This window comes from Leguminivora glycinivorella, chromosome 7, assembly GCF_023078275.1.
Source record: "Leguminivora glycinivorella isolate SPB_JAAS2020 chromosome 7, LegGlyc_1.1, whole genome shotgun sequence".
Classification (NCBI taxonomy): domain Eukaryota; kingdom Metazoa; phylum Arthropoda; class Insecta; order Lepidoptera; family Tortricidae; genus Leguminivora; species Leguminivora glycinivorella.
This window is the reverse complement of record NC_062977.1, coordinates 3,144,828-3,162,295: the sequence shown is the minus strand read 5'-3', so window position 1 is coordinate 3,162,295 and position 17,468 is coordinate 3,144,828. Positions and strand designations below refer to the sequence as shown.

At 40.7% G+C, this 17,468-nt stretch overlaps 4 protein-coding genes across 4 annotated transcripts in view; 2 read left to right on the top strand and 2 right to left on the bottom strand.

The window, feature by feature from the left end:
* The first annotated feature begins 759 nt into the window (after positions 1 to 759).
* LOC125227999 (RING-type E3 ubiquitin-protein ligase PPIL2) lies at positions 760 to 13,778 on the top strand. The gene is made up of 8 exons (XM_048132435.1): positions 760 to 870; positions 945 to 1,164; positions 1,355 to 1,664; positions 2,326 to 2,450; positions 2,894 to 3,064; positions 10,524 to 10,675; positions 12,099 to 12,288; positions 13,125 to 13,778. The coding sequence occupies exons 1-8, from the start codon at positions 839 to 841 to the stop codon at positions 13,347 to 13,349; spliced, it is 1,425 nt and encodes a 474-aa protein (XP_047988392.1). The 5' UTR covers positions 760 to 838; the 3' UTR covers positions 13,350 to 13,778.
* On the bottom strand, positions 7,295 to 7,771 carry LOC125227958. Its single transcript, XM_048132376.1, has 2 exons — positions 7,512 to 7,771; positions 7,295 to 7,432 (listed from the first exon to the last, which is right to left on the bottom strand). Exons 1-2 carry the CDS (start codon positions 7,729 to 7,731, stop codon positions 7,305 to 7,307), a joined length of 348 nt encoding a protein of 115 aa, XP_047988333.1. The 5' UTR covers positions 7,732 to 7,771; the 3' UTR covers positions 7,295 to 7,304.
* LOC125227957 (protein lin-7 homolog C) lies at positions 13,770 to 15,481 on the bottom strand. The gene has a single exon (XM_048132375.1). It carries the CDS (start codon positions 15,358 to 15,360, stop codon positions 14,764 to 14,766), a length of 597 nt encoding a protein of 198 aa, XP_047988332.1. The 5' UTR covers positions 15,361 to 15,481; the 3' UTR covers positions 13,770 to 14,763.
* Positions 15,482 to 15,885: 404 nt separating this feature from the next.
* The window catches only part of LOC125228409 (paxillin), a 139,442-nt gene continuing 137,859 nt past the window's right edge, over positions 15,886 to 17,468 (top strand). The window contains exon 1 of the mRNA XM_048132976.1: positions 15,886 to 15,991. Coding sequence (XP_047988933.1) covers positions 15,979 to 15,991 — 13 coding nt within the window. The 5' untranslated portion in view covers positions 15,886 to 15,978. The remainder of the gene's footprint in view (positions 15,992 to 17,468) is intronic.

Below are 17,468 nucleotides of genomic sequence, written 5' to 3'. Positions count from 1 at the left end.
GTGAAATATTTACGAAAATAATAAGTTTATCTATGTCAATAATAGTGTAGATTTTAGGAAATAAAATAACCTTGCAAATGTTTAATGTATTTCCTAAAAAAGATAAATGTTCTTATCATAATATTAAAAAAATTGTTAATATATCAAATAATTAAATTTTACTACGGGGTTATTATTTTTTAATCAAATTTTTCTGTCAATGTCTATGATCTAGAATTTCCTAGACTTTTCCATTCCACGTCCATCTTTCATGAAGAGCCAATGCCAAGTGATTGGTTCGCCAATGTGTAAACAGCGGCTCTTATCTTGGCCAAGGGGTTTCACAAAGGGCTGGTGGAACCGTTGGCCATGTGTGTACAGGGGCCATAACGGTTCTGGTTGCTGAATGGCCGCATATACACCACTATTATTTTGTGCCATATTAGCATCTATTTGCTAGAAATACAGCATCACTCGTTAAATATAATTATTAAAATTATATTTTTATTTAAATTTTCACACCTGACACCATGTCATGTCGTACGTCAAAAGCATTTATTCAAATAGGTTCAATACTACTACAGACTTAACTGTCATTGTCAAATTGACAGTTAGTGTAAAGAAAATAAAGCAGTTTTCTACGATTATATCTAAATATTTTTTATACAATAATCGACGTTATCACGTTTGTATTAGAGTTTATTCTTTTAAACTGCTTTAATTATAAATTTTAAGTTTATTTTCACTTTTTAATTAATTATCTGTGAATTATCTTGTATTGTTGATACCAATACGGAATTTAAAAATTTATTCCAAATATTGAGTTATTCCTATCCATTTGAAGTGAAAATCAATCAAAATGGGTAAAAGGCAGCACCAAAAGGATAAAATGTTTGTAATTTTTTATCAGTCTTTACCTTTGAAACATTTTGGTATCACACGATTTAAAACTATGTTGTTTCCAGGTACTTAACGTACACAGAGTGGACAACTCTGTACGGGGGCAAGCGCTCAGGCACGGCGGTAGAAGAAGACACCTCATTCAAGAGGCTCCCGTTCGACCACTGCTGCCTTTGCTTGCAGCCGTTCGAAGACCCTTACTGCGACGTTGACGGAAATGTGTTCGAGCTCCAAGCATTCTTGGAATTTGTAAAGAAGTTCAAAATCAACCCTGTTACGGGGAAGGTAAGCTTGTAAACCAATTAATTCGTAACCATGGAGTCTTGGTAGAGTCTGTGTACATTAAAAATTAACCTCTTTGTGTATTCATTATAATTTTTTGAAGAATCTGAATCAGCTAGAGCATTTTCAAGTAAACAAGGTTCTCATTGATTCCACCTTATTTTAACGAATATACCGAATGTTTTATTTTCAGAAAGCTGATATAAAGTCATTGATCAAATTGAATTTCTTTAAAAACGCACAAGATGATTACCATTGCCCGGTATTGTTCAAAAACTTCACTAAGAATTCACACATTGTGGCGATCAGGACTACAGGAAATGTATTCTCATATGAGGCTGTGGAGCAACTCAATATCAAGGGGAAGAACTGGAAGGATTTGGTCAATGACACACCATTTGTACGTGCTGACATAATTACGATTCAGGATCCGAGCCATCTTGGAAAGTTCAATATTTCAACCTTTCATCATGTGAAGAATAATCTTAGAGTTGAGACGGAAGGTGAGTTTCAATTTTTTCAATGTATAAAAAAAGTGGTGAAGTAAAACTAAAACATGTAAAGGTCAGTCACCTCCTCATGGCACCTTTATAATTCAAGGAGATATTTATTATGAAATTCAGAAAATTTAAATTATGCACAATCAAAGAGGATCTAGTATTATAGAGAGTTACTGTCGAAGTAAAATGTGTAATCACAGTGCATAGACTGCCATCTCTTGATACCGGCTTAAAATTTTTGAACCTCAGTTTTGACAATTTGGCCCAAATGGCCCATATTCTAGCTTGATATGTGTTGTGTTAAAATCTCAAATATTAATATGAGCGCCATCTAGCTGAGCGGGGTATGCATAAAGGTGTGATGCCGTCTAGGCCACCGTACCTTTTTCTGTATGGTACTGAGGTACGTTTTTTTCTTAGACTTTATCTGTCTATACGGAGTTATATATGTCTTTGGTACAATCAAATTATGATGTGCCTTATCATTATCAGGGTCCATGTATGATATATATTATGGTATGCAAATAAATTTTCTATTCTGTATAGATTCATTTGCTCCTGAAAGTAAATCAGGTTTGCATTAGTATTGTTACAATAAACCAGAAATATAGGAACACTCAGATCAAAGTTTTGTTTGCTTACTTTTTATTTTATTGTGTCCCAGAGGAAATTGCCCTGAGAAAGGATCCACATGCAAGACTCAAGACTGTCTCAGCTGAGACTAAAGACATCCTCAATGAGCTGGAGAGGGATTACAAAGCTCCTGAAGTGAAGGAGACTAAAAAGGAGGTATGTCTCCATTTGAAATAGTCTTTAGAACATAATATTTTAACAAAATACATGGCATGAGATTACAAACTAGTGCAGTTTCTAAACTGGACTTGATTTCCCCCATTCTGGGTCGAAATGTTAAATACCATATGCTACTGGCTTACAATATGGAACAGTTTGGAGGAAGCCTATACCCAAATAGCTAGAGTTTACTGGTGCAACCCGATGAATCGAGATAATTTGTCCTTGAAATAACAACATTGTGGAAATTGCACATAGTGCTTAACTTATCGGGTTTCACCAGTAAACCCTCGATTAAGGGTTCTTGCAACAGAACCATAATTTTAAAAAAAATTAGAAAAATATCTGTAATAATTTATTTTATGGCAAGAAATAAAACGACTTTTTTGTTTAAAAAAAAACTGGATTAAGCAACTCTTAAATTTGTAATGTACTTACAGGTAGCAGACAAGTTCAATGCAGCCCATTACTCCACTGGGATGGTGGCAGCCAGTTTCACATCCACAGCTATGGCGCCTGAGACAATCCATGAAGCTGCCATTATTGCCGCTGATGACGTTAAGTACGATAGGGTGAAAAAGAAAGGTATGTTTATTCGGTTACCCTATGAGGTTCAACTCAAAACTTAACCCACTATACCTAGGCTACTTGACCCTTTTTAAAAGTCTGTCTTATATGATTAACTACTGTCCAATTAACTGAAATAAAATATTACCATATTTTATTATGACTTAAAAACAGCAAAAAATATTTTTAAAGTATACTTTTACGTAATCAGGCGAAAACAACACAGTCATGTTAATCTATAGATTATCTGCGCATCAGGTCATTCTACTCGAAAACAACATTTTCTGACTTTTTAAGTATAAAGGCATAAAGTTCAATATGTCAGTGATTGTTTTGACATGCAGTAAGGTTCGAATTCGATGACGTCACTACATTGCTGACAGCGTTTTCGGTGGCCAAAATAAATAAAAAATTACACACATTTATAATCGAAAATACGTAGTCATCATACACTTTTAATACCCAAAATCTATAAACATAGATTTTTATGTCAAATACTACAGAAAACAATCATGTATACTGCCAAATTCGATATGGGTCTAGTAGCCTATTGAACTGGTATGGTGGCCAACCCACCCCTTGTCTCAACAGATAACTGTCCCGACTTGTCTTTTCTCTGTATGATACATCATACATATCCCCTAATTGTGTTATTAATAATATGGAAAAAAATTCGCGCTCGCTACGCTCGTGTTTATTCTACTTTCCGCCTATATGATTTGAAATTGGACTTTACTAACTAATATACGGCCGGTATAACTTTATTATTGATGTCATCCTTCTTCCGCTATCCCGGCATTTGCAACGACTCATGAGCCCGCTTTGACAACTAATGCCAAGATTTGGCTCATTCGGCTTACCCGAAGGGTAACTAGAGGCCGTATTTGAATTAGTCCGGTTTCCTCACGATGTTTTCTGTAGATGTAGATGTAGATGTAGTGTAGGGACGCCTGGCCGGATACAGGCGGGCTGTCGATCGCTGGTGCGTTCATTCAGCCCAATTCCCTGGAGTTGGAGCTGCAGGTTACTGTCCCGGCTGCCCTCCCACACTTCTCTCCTCAAATCTTCTTGTTTTCCTGCAGAACAGAAGGACATCTTTAAGTTTGACATCCTTGAGTTCATCTTCTCCCAGATTGTCTCTACCGAATGTGTCATGTCGCGGTGCCGCATACATGATACATTCTGCTAGTAGGTGCAAGCTAGTCTCCTCCTTACCACAATGTGGACAGGATTCGTCACTACTGATACCTATTATCTTCATATGTCTGTTAAGAGTGTTGTGTCCCGTTATGATACCGGTCAACATTCTTAGACTGTTCTTACCTAGTTTCAGAAGATACCTAGTTCTCCTTTGGTCTCTACCTTCTATCATCATCTTCGTTTGTCTACAACTGGTCTCTCTTTCCCAGGCTCTTTGTGCTTCCATCTCTTTTATCCTCTCAATGACTCCTTTCGTGACGTCAGCTGACATAGGCAGAGCCGGTTCCGGACCCAAGAATTCCGTCTCCGCCCCCGCCCTTGCCAACTCGTCCGCTTTCTCATTACCTGTGACTCCCTGGTGTCCCGGTACCCACGCAACCGTTACACTTCTATGCTTGCCTATCGAGTTTAGCTCTTCCCTGCATTCTCTCACCAGGGACGAGGTCACCGATATTCTCTTCAGAGCCCTTTAGCGCCGCTTGACTGTCGGTGTATATGACCACGGCTCCATCTTGTTTGTCGCTTTCTTTTAATATACGTGCACAGCTCGCTATGGCACATACCTCTGCTTGGAACACGCTAGTGTATCTCCCTAGTGGTATCGACACCTTTTCTCCTAGTTTCGGGATTACTATTCCCGCCCCTGCTAGCTTTGTAGAGCTTCTCCTAGAGCCATCTGTGAAACATATAGTCGTTGGATGCACGACCTCTACCTTCCAGTTGTCTCTTTCTCCTATATGTACCCTATACTTCTTATCGAAAATCTCCTCCCTCTTTATGAGGTCATTATTGACCATCAGCATTTCTAGTTTTGATAGTGCCTCTCTTTGTATCAGTGCGTGTCTCTTGTCCACACAACTTCCTCTCCATTCCTTGCATGCTTTCATTCTGTACCACTGTTCCATGGCTCTCTTCTCTGCCTCAATCCAGAGGGGCTTTAAGCCTATCAGCACCTCCATAGCATGTGTCGGGGTGGTTCTCATAGCCCCCGTCATCATGAGGCAAGCTAATCTTTGTACTTTTGTCAGATTCTTCCGATATTCTCCAATATGGGTCCTGTGCCACCAGATCACCGCCCCATATAGCACCCTGGGTAGGATAATGGCTTTGTAAATCCAGTGGATCATACTCGGCTTCAGTCCCCAGTTCTTCCCTACTGCCCTTTTGCATTGGTACAGCGTTCTTATGGCCTTAGCCGTCTGCTCTCTGATATGAGTCCTGTATCTGAGCGAACTGTCAAGAGTAATGCCCAGATATTTGAACTCGTCTACCATTTCTAGTTCTACACCCTCTATTTTTATGGGTTCCAGCTCTTTTTTCCTCTTGTTAGTGAATAACACCAGCTTAGTTTTTGACGGATTGAGATCCAGTCCTCTCCCTCTGCACCATCCCAGTACCTGTCTGAGACCTCTTACCATTATGTTCCTCATGACACTGAGGACCATACCTCTCACCAGTAGTACTCCGTCATCAGAGTAGGCCTGCATGTACAGGCCTCCCCTGTTGAGTTCTCTTACCATAGAGTCCAGAAGTAGACACCACATCAAGGGTGACAAGCAGCCTCCCTGCGGGAACCCCCTCCTGGGACTAATCGTCTTTGTTATACCTCCCAACTCCGCCGTTATAGACCTGCACCTTAGCATACTGCCTATCCACTGCGCTAATGTTGGTCGGATGCCTTCTCTCACCAGACTCTCCTCAACGGCTTGGAAGGTAGCCCTGTCAAAGGCCCCCTCCACGTCGAAGAAGCAGCCTAGAGCATACTGTTTTGATTCTAGGGCCCTTTCCACCCTCACAGCTAGGTTGTGAAGAGCCGTCTCCGTTGACTTCCCAGCCATATATGCATGCTGATTCCCGTGAAGCGGGTCTCCACTGCCGTTGACCTTCTCTCTTATATGCTTGTCTATCACCTTCTCTAGGGTTTTTAGGACAAAAGACGATAGACTTATGCTTCTAAATGATTTTACCTCTTGGTATGATTTCTTGCCTGGTTTAGGTAGGAAAACCGCCCTTACCTCTCTCCACACCTTTGGAATGTGTCTGAGAGCGATACTTGCCCTGTACAGTTCCAGTAGGTCATCTTTTATATGCTCATACCCTTTCTGCAGTAGTACCGGTAGGACCCCGTCCGGGCCCGCAGACTTGAAGGGTGCAAAGGAGAAGAGCGCCCACTCCATCCTGCTCTCCTCCACCACTTCCGCCGCACCTCCCCAGTCGGCCTCCCCCCGGCTTACCTGCTCATCTATCTCTGTCACCTCCTCACAGCCCGGAAAATGTGTGCTCAGCATTGTACTCAGTACCCTCTCCGGCTCTGTGATTAAGTCACCGTCTACTCTTAGGCTCCCCAGTTGGCACGCCCGGTCTCCAGCTAATAGCTTTACCACCCTCGCACCTTCTGAGTAACTGTCAATGTCTTCTGTAAATCTTCTCCAGCCCTCCTGTCTAGCTCTCTCTCTTAGTCTGGTATACTTATTTCTGACCTCTCTATACTCGTCCCAGCTATGAGTGTCGCCTTTCTTTACCGCCACCCTCATAGCCTTGCGAACCTTCTTCCTTACCTTCTGTAATTCTCTGCTCCACCATGGCTGTCCTTTACCTGCCTGCACGAGTTTCTCTGGACATGCCTTGTGGTATGCTGCTGTTACTACCTCCTTCAGCCTGAGTGCTCCTTTGTCCAGGTCGTCAATACTTTCGTACCTACCACCCGAGACGGAAGTCCTCTTTAGCTCCTCTCCGAACTTCGTCCAGTCTGTTTTGCGTGGATTTCTTACCTTCATCTTTTCTACCCGACAATCAATGCTGTAGAGTATCCTTCGGTGGTCAGACATGCTGTCCTCCTCGTCCACCCTCCAACATTTTACCTTGCCTGATATCTCTCTCGATGCTACAGTGATGTCCAGCACTTCTCTCCTCGCCCTTGTTATAAACGTCGGTGTATCACCTGTGTTTATAATTTCCAGGTCATTGCTTATTATGAATTCTAATAGAGATTCCCCCTTTCGTTGGTGTCGGTGCTACCCCACACCTCATGATGTGAGTTAGCATCGCAACCAACTATCAGGGGTATATTCCTACCTCTATACCTCAGAACCGTCTCTTCCAATTCCTTTGTAGGTGTCTCTGCGTCGCCCGGCTGATAGCAGGACGCCAGCGCCACCTTGCATCTCTTCCCTTCGTCATTGATGAAGTAGGTCTCCACCACGACAAGGTCTCTGCAACACATGGTCATGAAACATCCCATATTTCTCACATTATTACTCACATATATGCATGCTCTAGGAGGTAGCTCACCATTTCCCTCATAGTACAGAGCTCCCCCCAGATGTCCCAGGCCTGCCACCCGGTTCCTCCATGCATAAGGTTCTTGCAGCAGTGCTATTTCAACTTTGGCCCTCCTAACATATTGTCCTAGCTCAGACATTGCGTCCTTGCAGTGTTGGAGGTTTACTTGGCATATGTTTGTGTGTGTGTTTGTGTGTAGGTGCTTGTGTAGTGTTCTTTGTGTGTTCATAGTGATAGTTGTGTGTAGTGTTGTTGTCCCCGGACTGTTACTCGGAGAGCTCGCCCCCGTCGACGACGTCCATACCCTCCTTCTCCTCCGTATTGACGCCGCTCGGTGCCGTGCCCTCCTTTCTCAGTTCGGGTTCTTCATTGTTAGGTTCTGAGGGTTGTTGAGTGATGTTGGCCCTCAAAATCCTAACTCTCACACTGGTGGCGGAGAAGTCCATGACCTTCGTCTTCTCTTCGCCCCAGATCTCCTCTACTCCATCCGGGACCAAAAAGGTCAACCGGGTACCTAACTCTAGAGCATCCCTGCCCGCAGCCTTCCACTCCAGGAATTTGAGATCCCGGCGATCCGGATTCTGAGCGTAAAGGAATTCCTTTACATACTCCGTATCCGCATCACCCGGAACCCAAACTTGCACCCTAGTCTGCTCCAGCTTACGCACGATGATTCGGTGTCCGTCCAGCACCCCGAAGTCCTGACCTAGCAGCCAGTCCCTAGACTCCGTCGACTTTGGTGTCACAAGGAAAAATCCTTCCGACACCAAACCCGACGCAGCGAACCTTGGTGCTACTACGCCTGGCTCCCCCCGTACTACCTGCAGGACGACCACCTCTATCAACTGCGTAAGCTTCTTCCTGATGAGCTTCGCCAGAGCCTCGTCCACCGGAGCCCCATCCTCACGACCGACAGCCACAGCCAGACCTCGGTTCGCCCTAGCGACGTTCCGTGGTCCGTCTGCAGCCGCCCTGCCCTGATTCTGGCGCTTCGCCGGAGGACGCTCCGAACGACCCTCATCAGTACTCTGCCTCTTCATCTTGAGGCCGCGTTTGCTCGGGCCAGGTTTGGCGTCCCCCTTAAATTCCACCACCGGAACACCACCCCTTTCCCCAGCAATCGCAGCTTTTCTCCTCAGAACCTTAGCCTTCTTTTTCTGGGCCTTAGACTGATACTTATAGAACGGCCCGTTCTCCGCAGGTGTGGCCTCCCTTTCGGTTACCTCCTCTTCGGTGAACGCAGCAGCTCCGCTTCTTCACTTAGCGACAGGCCTTCCAGTTGTAGGACATCCGGAGTACCCTGCCCAGTTCTTCTCTGTAGACTGCTCTGCTCCTCACCGGAACTCGGAAGCCCACTCTCTACAGCGATCGGGGGTCCGTCAGCAGACTTCCCGCCCTCACGCACTTCTACCCTTTCGGGTCTCTTCGCCGCTGACGCGGTGTTGGTTTTAGTTTTGATATTTGTATTAAAAGAATTCTCCATATTAGTAACTGTAAAAGGTGCTATTTCAGCGTGGTGAGATAAAAACTAGGGGTAGCTGCAGAGCTCCCATACAGACCCCAGCTAAATTTACTCCTACGACAGTGGCGCCACCCCCCTGCGCATAGTCGTTAACGACAGCGATTGTGCTGAGTAGGCTCGCAAGCATGGTAAGACAGCTCCTGTGTTGCCTGTTGTGGCGGGAATGTGCGCGTCGGCTCACCCCTAGGAACCCGCTCATGGGCTCCCGGGGCTAGCACTTGCACACATATACCCCACCACTCCAGTCGACAGGTCAGAGTAGAAGTGTTTCACCCCTAGGGTATCTCTCCCCGACACCCCGGGGTTCCGCGACAACCACCCCTCCCCGCCAAACCAGACACAACACAGGTCCTGTCCCCCTCCCCTCTCCCGCTTGCGAGCCCAATCAGCACCACCCCCGCTGCCCACAGCCGGCTGTGAGGGTCCTCGGCACGTCCTCCCACCTTGACCCTGGGGGTTTTGGGGCGAGTTGCCATGACGGGTTACCCCGAGACGACAAAACGGCCATTGCACTCCTCATTTTAGTCGGGCTTGTGACCGACTCCTTCGTGTACCATGGATGAATGATACTCGAAGGAGGCTGAGTTTGAACTTTATGGTGAGTTCTTCAATTAAACTCCATGTGCTTTTGTGGTAATAGATGGAGCTAATAGAGCTCAAATTTCCCAAATGAATTCTTTTCGCCATTACCCTATGCGAGATTTTCATCTTCATATACCTACATAGACTGACTATAACCTCTTGCCGCCCATTGTACAATCAGATATACATTTGGTTGCAATGGAATTTCTACTTTCATGTTAACAAATAAAGTAGAATTTCTTTTGTTTCTACTATTTTTCGAACAAATGAAACTCAACTCAATTTCAAGTATACAACTAGAATCAAAATCCCTTAGCATAAATTTTGTATGGCCCACCATACAAAACGTTACGAGGCTAAATATGAAATATGCAGGCCCGGGGGTAGAGCGAGAAGAGCGGACGCTCTAGGCGCCAAATTGTAGGAGAGGCGCCAAAAAGCAACATGGTCAAAAAACAAATTTTCTTTGAATAAGTAGAATAAGAGAACCTTTTTTTCAGTGAATAGGTTTTTTAATCATGGGGGCCAAAATTATATTTCGCTCTATCCCTATTGAGTGCTCGGGCCGGTACTAGAAATATGTACACATTTACCTACACGTAGGCACCACGTACATAGGCAACGGTGGTTGGCAGACCTCATCTGTGTTCTCCAGAATCTTCGGTACTACAAAACTTACTTATCGAATGAACTGCGGTATTTTTGAACTGAGGGTCGGTCGCACCAAACCGTCTGTTCCGATTTTAGCGTCCGCAAATTTTTTTGTACGGGAATTACACCCATCTTAAAGGCCGGCAACGCACCTCCAACACCTCTGGTGTTTCGGGTGTCCATGGGCGGCGGTGATCGCTTACCATCAGGCGACCTGTCTGCTCGTTTTTGCCTCCTATCCCATAAAAAAAGCACCTTTGCTTTAGATCCAAGGCGGCGATCCAACGGGCACGGGTCTCGGCGGCGAGTCGATCTGGAAGAAGCCCTTTGAAGATGAAGTCAGACCGAATTTGTCCCACACCGGCCGAGGCGTGCTCGCCATGGCCAATGCGGGGCCTAACAGCAATGGCTCGCAATTGTAAGTATTTTTAAATTGTACCTAATAATAAATGTATTTTATGTATATTTATTATATTTAGCATTATTTATGTATGTATATGTAGATATAACTAGTTAGGCAAATTTAGGTATATGTATATAATTCCTTGTTATTTCACTACTTAACTGTTTTATGACCCTGCACCAACACGATCTCTCGGTTTAGCCCATGGTTGACTGGTAGAGAATGCCTGCTAGCATTAAGTCCGCCATTTGTATGATTTGTACTTTTTTTAATTGTGCAATAAAGTTTAAATAAATAAATTAATAAATGTACACCGGACAAACGGGGGCAATTTAGAGTTTAACTATATTGCTAAGGTGACAATTAAACAGTTATATCTCCAAATGAAATAAATACAAATAATAGTACATTACTACAGAGGCCGGGACAAATGGCAACCCCATTTCCCGCCGAGGTATGTATAGTGCTTTTCTCAAACATGGTACCTATGAAATAAATAAAGTCTACTGAAAATAGTAACTTTGGATGGCTGTATCTCCTAAACGGTGCGTCGTAGCGCAAAAATAATCGAAGCCCTTTAAAGCCCCGTATACGCCTATAAAAAAACAAAAAAAAAACTAAATTTTTTTTTTGTATGAAAACGCACCCCAAAATCAAATATTGTCTAGGGCCCGTACCAGTTGCAGTCGGCACGTCTATAAAGCCCCTTATAGTTTTTTTTTAATTGGCTAAATACCTGCATGGATGTTATGTCACAATTATCTGTGTTTGGAAATTAAAAAAGAAGACTTTGCCGGCCTTGGCCTGCAAGGTTTGTATGAAATTCCATTATCTATCAATCGTCCTAGCCGCACCTGCAACGTCATACTTCGCTGCCAATTATAAGGCACATAACATCAATATTTCATACCATGTTTGAGAAAATTAAATAATATCTCAGGCATATCTGCCTTTCATTTGTTTAAACTTTCACGAAACTTCGTCCCTAAAACGTTGGAGGTCGGTTTAATATGTAGTGATATGCGATTAAGTCCCGATTTAAAAGTAATTATAATATATATCTGTCTACCTTTCATTTGCGTTTGCACTATCCATCCAAGCTATGTTATCAATGTTATCATCATTGCTTCTTGATTCATTTTTGACACTATTATCCACAATTTTTTTAAGCCTATGCTATCATTAGTAGCTACTTAATACGCAATCGGTATGGCAACATGGTTACTTAATTTGGGGCACCGACACTACCTATCCCAGATTAATGAATCCTTTTCATAAACTAGAAGATAAGGAGTATTAGGAGTCTCAATAAAAAGGCAATACACACACTACAGGTCTGTAACCTGCCAGTAGGACACATGAATCAATCCCCCCCCCCCCTTATTTTATCACACCAGTGTCACCAGTTTCTAACTATTTAATCAATTTATCGTTCCAGCTTCATCACATTCCGCTCATGCAAGCAACTGGACGGCAAGCACACAATATTCGGCAAGCTAGTTGGTGGAGTGGACACACTCAACACCATGGAGCAGATAGGAGTAGACAACAAGGACCGGCCCATACATGACATTATTATTGAAGCTGCTCAGGTCTTTGTTGACCCATTCGCTGAGGCTGAAGAACAGGTATTTATTATTTATTTTGGCAATAAATGCAGACGATATTCGGCTAGGTGGAGTGGACACACTCAACACCATGGAGCAGATAGGAGTAGACAACAAGGACCGGCCCATACATGACATTATTATTGAAGCTGCTCAGGTCTTTGTTGACCCATTCGCTGAGGCTGAAGAACAGGTATTTATTATTTATTTTGGCAACATGGCAATTTGAATTCAGCGTATTTGATCTTATAATAGCGGGCAGGCTTTACAAAGACCTCTACTCTTTAATACCTTTCGTGAAGTCACAGACTCACAGTCAAACAGCTCTCTAAATAAAATAAGCTCTAATTGAAGGGTACCAATGGTAGCATTTAGTACATTAGGATTTCGCCTTCCTAGTCATTTTTATCCAAGGTAGTATTTTGACTTCAGTTGTTTGACTTTGTTGTTTTGACTTCATTATAACGACCTGAAAGGCTCTCCATACATGATTAGTATTTTAGTATTATTGTTGACTATTTATAATGTATTTGCATGGCTTTCGTGTCTATATTAGCAAATAAAGAACTGAATACTGAATACATGTACAGTGCAAAATTCCATGGAAAAATTATTCATTCATTGATCAATTCACCATGTACTTTTGCAGCCCACTGTACTAAACAATTAGTTAACCCATTCACTACCAGACAAAAAATGACGCAGTACGTCAGAAACCGGTCGTAATTGATAACCGCCAGCTTGTATGGCGAGAACGAGAACCCACCTTGCGGGATCTCCAGTATCTGAGCAAAGTTCACTAGTGTCCACTAGGCGGGTACTAATTGCAAAAGTGTTAATTCATCTATCTTTCACAGCTGATGGAGGAGAGAGCTGCAGAATTAAAGAAACAATCAGAAGAATCCGGGCCAGGCGTGAAGCCCAAAAAGGCATCCACACAACCTCTCAAAGTGTTCAGAACCGGTGTGGGCAAATATTTGAATCTGGAACCCTCTAGCAGTAAGCCTAAGCCGGATGAGACACCTGCTAAGAAGCCTAAGAAAGAGGGGAATTATAAGTTCGGGAGCTTTGATGCTTGGTAGGGGATATGGACTTATGATTATTTCCAGAAGGGGTTTAAAACAGAGACAAGTAGCAAATTGTGTTGTGAAATTGCAACATTTTACAATCGTGGCACAAATTGCCTCAAAATCAAAAATTTTAATGACATCAATAAAAATATCTATGACTTGGATTTAAAGTTATAGTTTGTCAAGCAAATCTTGTCACTAAAAAAGGCGGCAAATTTTAATTTTTTTTTTTTTTCAATTTATTTTTAAAGGACCTTTATAAAATTTTAAATGTTGGGGCGAAGGTTTACCATTCCATAGAAAAATTGAATTTTGCACCTTTGTTTAGTGACAAGATTTGCTTGATTCTATTGAATGTATTTTTTTACTATTATATTATATGTATTAGTTTTCTCCTATAAGATGTAAATATTTGTAAAATAAAAACAAATGAATACTTTATTCTCCTTTTTTTATTTGTTATAACTCATATAATTAAAACCCAATTAAGTACCTTTTCATAATATCAATATACATGGCTTATAAATTGAGTAGATAAATTATAACTTGTTTATAATATTCTAAACATCTAACATAATACAATATGTGCATCCAATCTAATACAACTAACAAGTTTTATAGTAAATTGAGTCAAATATATTTGGCATCAATGATACAAAACTATTCATAACTTATAAATAAGGCATATAATACTTCTCCATTTTATCTTTTCAACATGCTCAATAACAATTGATTATATACTTTAAATACCAAAGACGCCTAAAACATGAATGTAAACAGTATTGACTTTACAATGAAAGGGTGAAATATGTGAATCTAGTATTGATTATACAATAATGTCATATGCATTTTTCCCATCAGATTTAGTGCGTTTTCACATTATCCGATCTAATATCGGATTTCGGAAGGATTTCAAAGGCAAAAATCAAAGATGGTGCCTTCAATGTATGGGATATTGGAGTGGATAATGTGAAAATGCACTTAGCAGTACAGACTGCAATACTAGGAAACTGTTTGGTTTCCATTTCCATAAAAACTGCAGTCCATCTGTACTGTACTAGGGTGACTATTACCAACCATTCTTTCTTGAGTATACTCTTGTCAAACTATATTCCTGACACTTCAGCTTGATAACCAACTGCTGGCTATTCATACAAGAATGCATCAATTTTAATTAATTGTGGGGAAGCTCTTAGTGTCTCTCACTCAAAAATATTTACAGGACAAACATCCAATATTGAACCAAAGTGCATAAATAGTGCTTGTAAAACTATGCATGGCAGTTGTCAATATGAAAATCAAGTCAAACATTAATACATAAATAACATGCTAAGACACTTGTCAATAAGGATCCATTTTACCAAAACAAATTGTTCCAGTGCTCTTAAAACAGATAAAACTGCTTGAACATCAAGCATGAGTATTTTTAATTGTAGTTGGTTCGTCTGCGGCCAGTCCTCTGCTTGTCAAATCTCATTTCCATCTCCTCCAAAACTTTGGGAGTGTACCTGACTACCAACTTTACAGAGCCAACAGCCTGCTTCAACAGCTCTACAGCTTTCTCGTGGTTCTCACCTTCCACGGATACGCCGTTAACAGACAGCAGCTGGTCTCCCCTTTTCAGTCCACCATGACGATCAGCAACACCGCCAGGGATGATTCTGGAGATGTAAATCGGGGAGTTTTGCTCCTTACCACCCATTACGTTGAAACCTAGACCCTCTTCGGTTTTCGGAAGTTCTACAACTCTGGGATGAGCATGACCTTCTGCAGCTGCGAACGCAGCCACCGTCGCCTTGGCAGTAGCAGAAGCTCTAATATCAGCCGAGCCCTGGATATCTACAGTCTCGTAGACGTGCTCGTACACCTCTCGAACAGCATTCAGGAAATCGCTTTGCAACACCTTCTGTAAGGCAGCGAGTTTTGTAGCTGGCACTTCACCACTTTGTTGTAACTTCTCAAGCAGCTCAATGGCTCTCTTTATGTCCCTAGCTAAGGTCAGCTGCTCCCCTGTAGTGCTCATATTGTTTTATAAATACAGCACTGTTCTCAAGACAGGGATCTAGAAGAATTTATTTTATTTATTCAATCGAATCGATACAACTGCGAAAGATGAGCAAGTGCGCACGTTCTGAAACTACATTAGAAAAATAAAGGACGCATACCACACTCTGAAATAAATGTGCTATTGACAATACGTATATAAAATATTGCTGCTGAACCTTCTTTCTTTCATAATAAAACAATATTCAGGGTTCTTTATCTTTATTTATACGATTTCTTGAAAAATAAATAATTCACAGCTGATAAAGTTAGAAAGACAATAGAATTTGAACGTGCTACTAGGTGTGACAGTCTAAGCTATTTGAGTCACATGTAAATTTTCCATTGATTGAAGGAAAAGAAGGCGATGAAAGCCAAGCTTCAAACAGAATAAGTTTATCACTGACGGCTATCTGTCATCGATGACAAATCCAAACAATTCGCTATTTGCCATATTTAGGTTGTTATTTCTTGCATTTTCTTTGCAGTATTTTAAGTATTATTCAGCCATATAATGTTTATTATTGTTTACTAGTGGTGCCAAAATAAAAAAGCTCAAGTTAAATAGTGATAGTGTGAAAAGTTTCTGGAAAACACCATGGATGATTTGGGTGAGTTTTTGCTGTTATCATAACCTGTTTTACCTGCTCTGGTGCCTTAATGACGTGTTTTATTGCAAAAATCTTGGGTCCACGCTGCTAAACATACGTACTAGTACCAAAATTTTTGGAACGTCTTTATTTAGGACAGTATCAAACTCATTTTAGAACAGCGAAATGTACTTCGCCCAGTTTCATTTATCTCAGCAGCTAGCTTCTGTTTAGCCCAGTTATCAGTATTATCATAAATAATAAGTTATACTCTACAGTTTCCACACTTAGACTCAACACAATTAGCAGTTATAATAGCCTATTTTTCGTATTCAGATGATGAAGAATCATCAATAAACCATAATTTATTATTATACTTTTATTTATGATCCATGTACCTACCACGCAGTCTATTTTCGAGTAGTACCGAAGCAGTGAATCATCATGGTCATCACATTACCTGTGCCCATGATCATGGTCAAAGGTCCAATGTTCAGTTTAATAATAATAAATTCAATGTTATGTACCTAATATTAATGTAAGCAAAATGAGTTGGTCATTCAGAAGTCCAGAATAAAGGATATGCAGATTAATGTGGAACTGCATCATAAATCTGTGGAAACTTGTTATTGGCTCATGGTTTCTATATTATAAGTCTTATTGTAACTTTAGCTGAAAGTTTTCCTAACAAATAAAATAAATCAAATAAAATAAATATTTTTTGAGTCTATAATAAATTAATAATTAATGAAATATATACTTAGTATAGAAACATGCTGAGAGAAAAGAAAGAAAGGAAAAATGCTGAAATTGTGTGTTGTTGACTTATCAAAGACAGATAATTTTAAAAGTTAACTAATGAGCCTACCAAAAGTTTAAGTCCTATAAAATTTATGTTTAAGTGAAGTTTTAAATATTCCATCTTTACGAATTTAAGTTAATGGGTCTACATCTGTCACACTATATTAAACTTATTAAAATAGATACCTTTAAACAAACCATCAATTGAATACCTAGGGCTTGGTCCAATTTTCAGCAATAAAGGTTGTTTATAGCACTTTTACAATTTCACCCAAGGTTCAAACTTCTCTTGTGATAGAAATATATTTTATCAAATGGAATTAGGTACCTGGAGATGCAGGGTTCGAAAATATCAGATATTTATAATAAATATCAAAATATCGGATATTTATGAATTATGATATATATCAACTTTGATATATATCCATTTTGTATGGAAGGCATTTTATTATTTTGTTGAATTATTTATGAATATGACTTTAGATAAGGAAAAATCTACTAAAAAACATAAAATTTAGTAGAAAAATACAAACACAAACTATATTTTCATCAATGTTACGTTTTTTTAAACCATTTTTGTATTGAAATATTTATAGAAAAAAATAATAAATATCGGATATTTATATCCATTGATATATATCGTCGAACCTAGCTGGATATATATCTGATATATATCGGATATATATCTTGATATGAT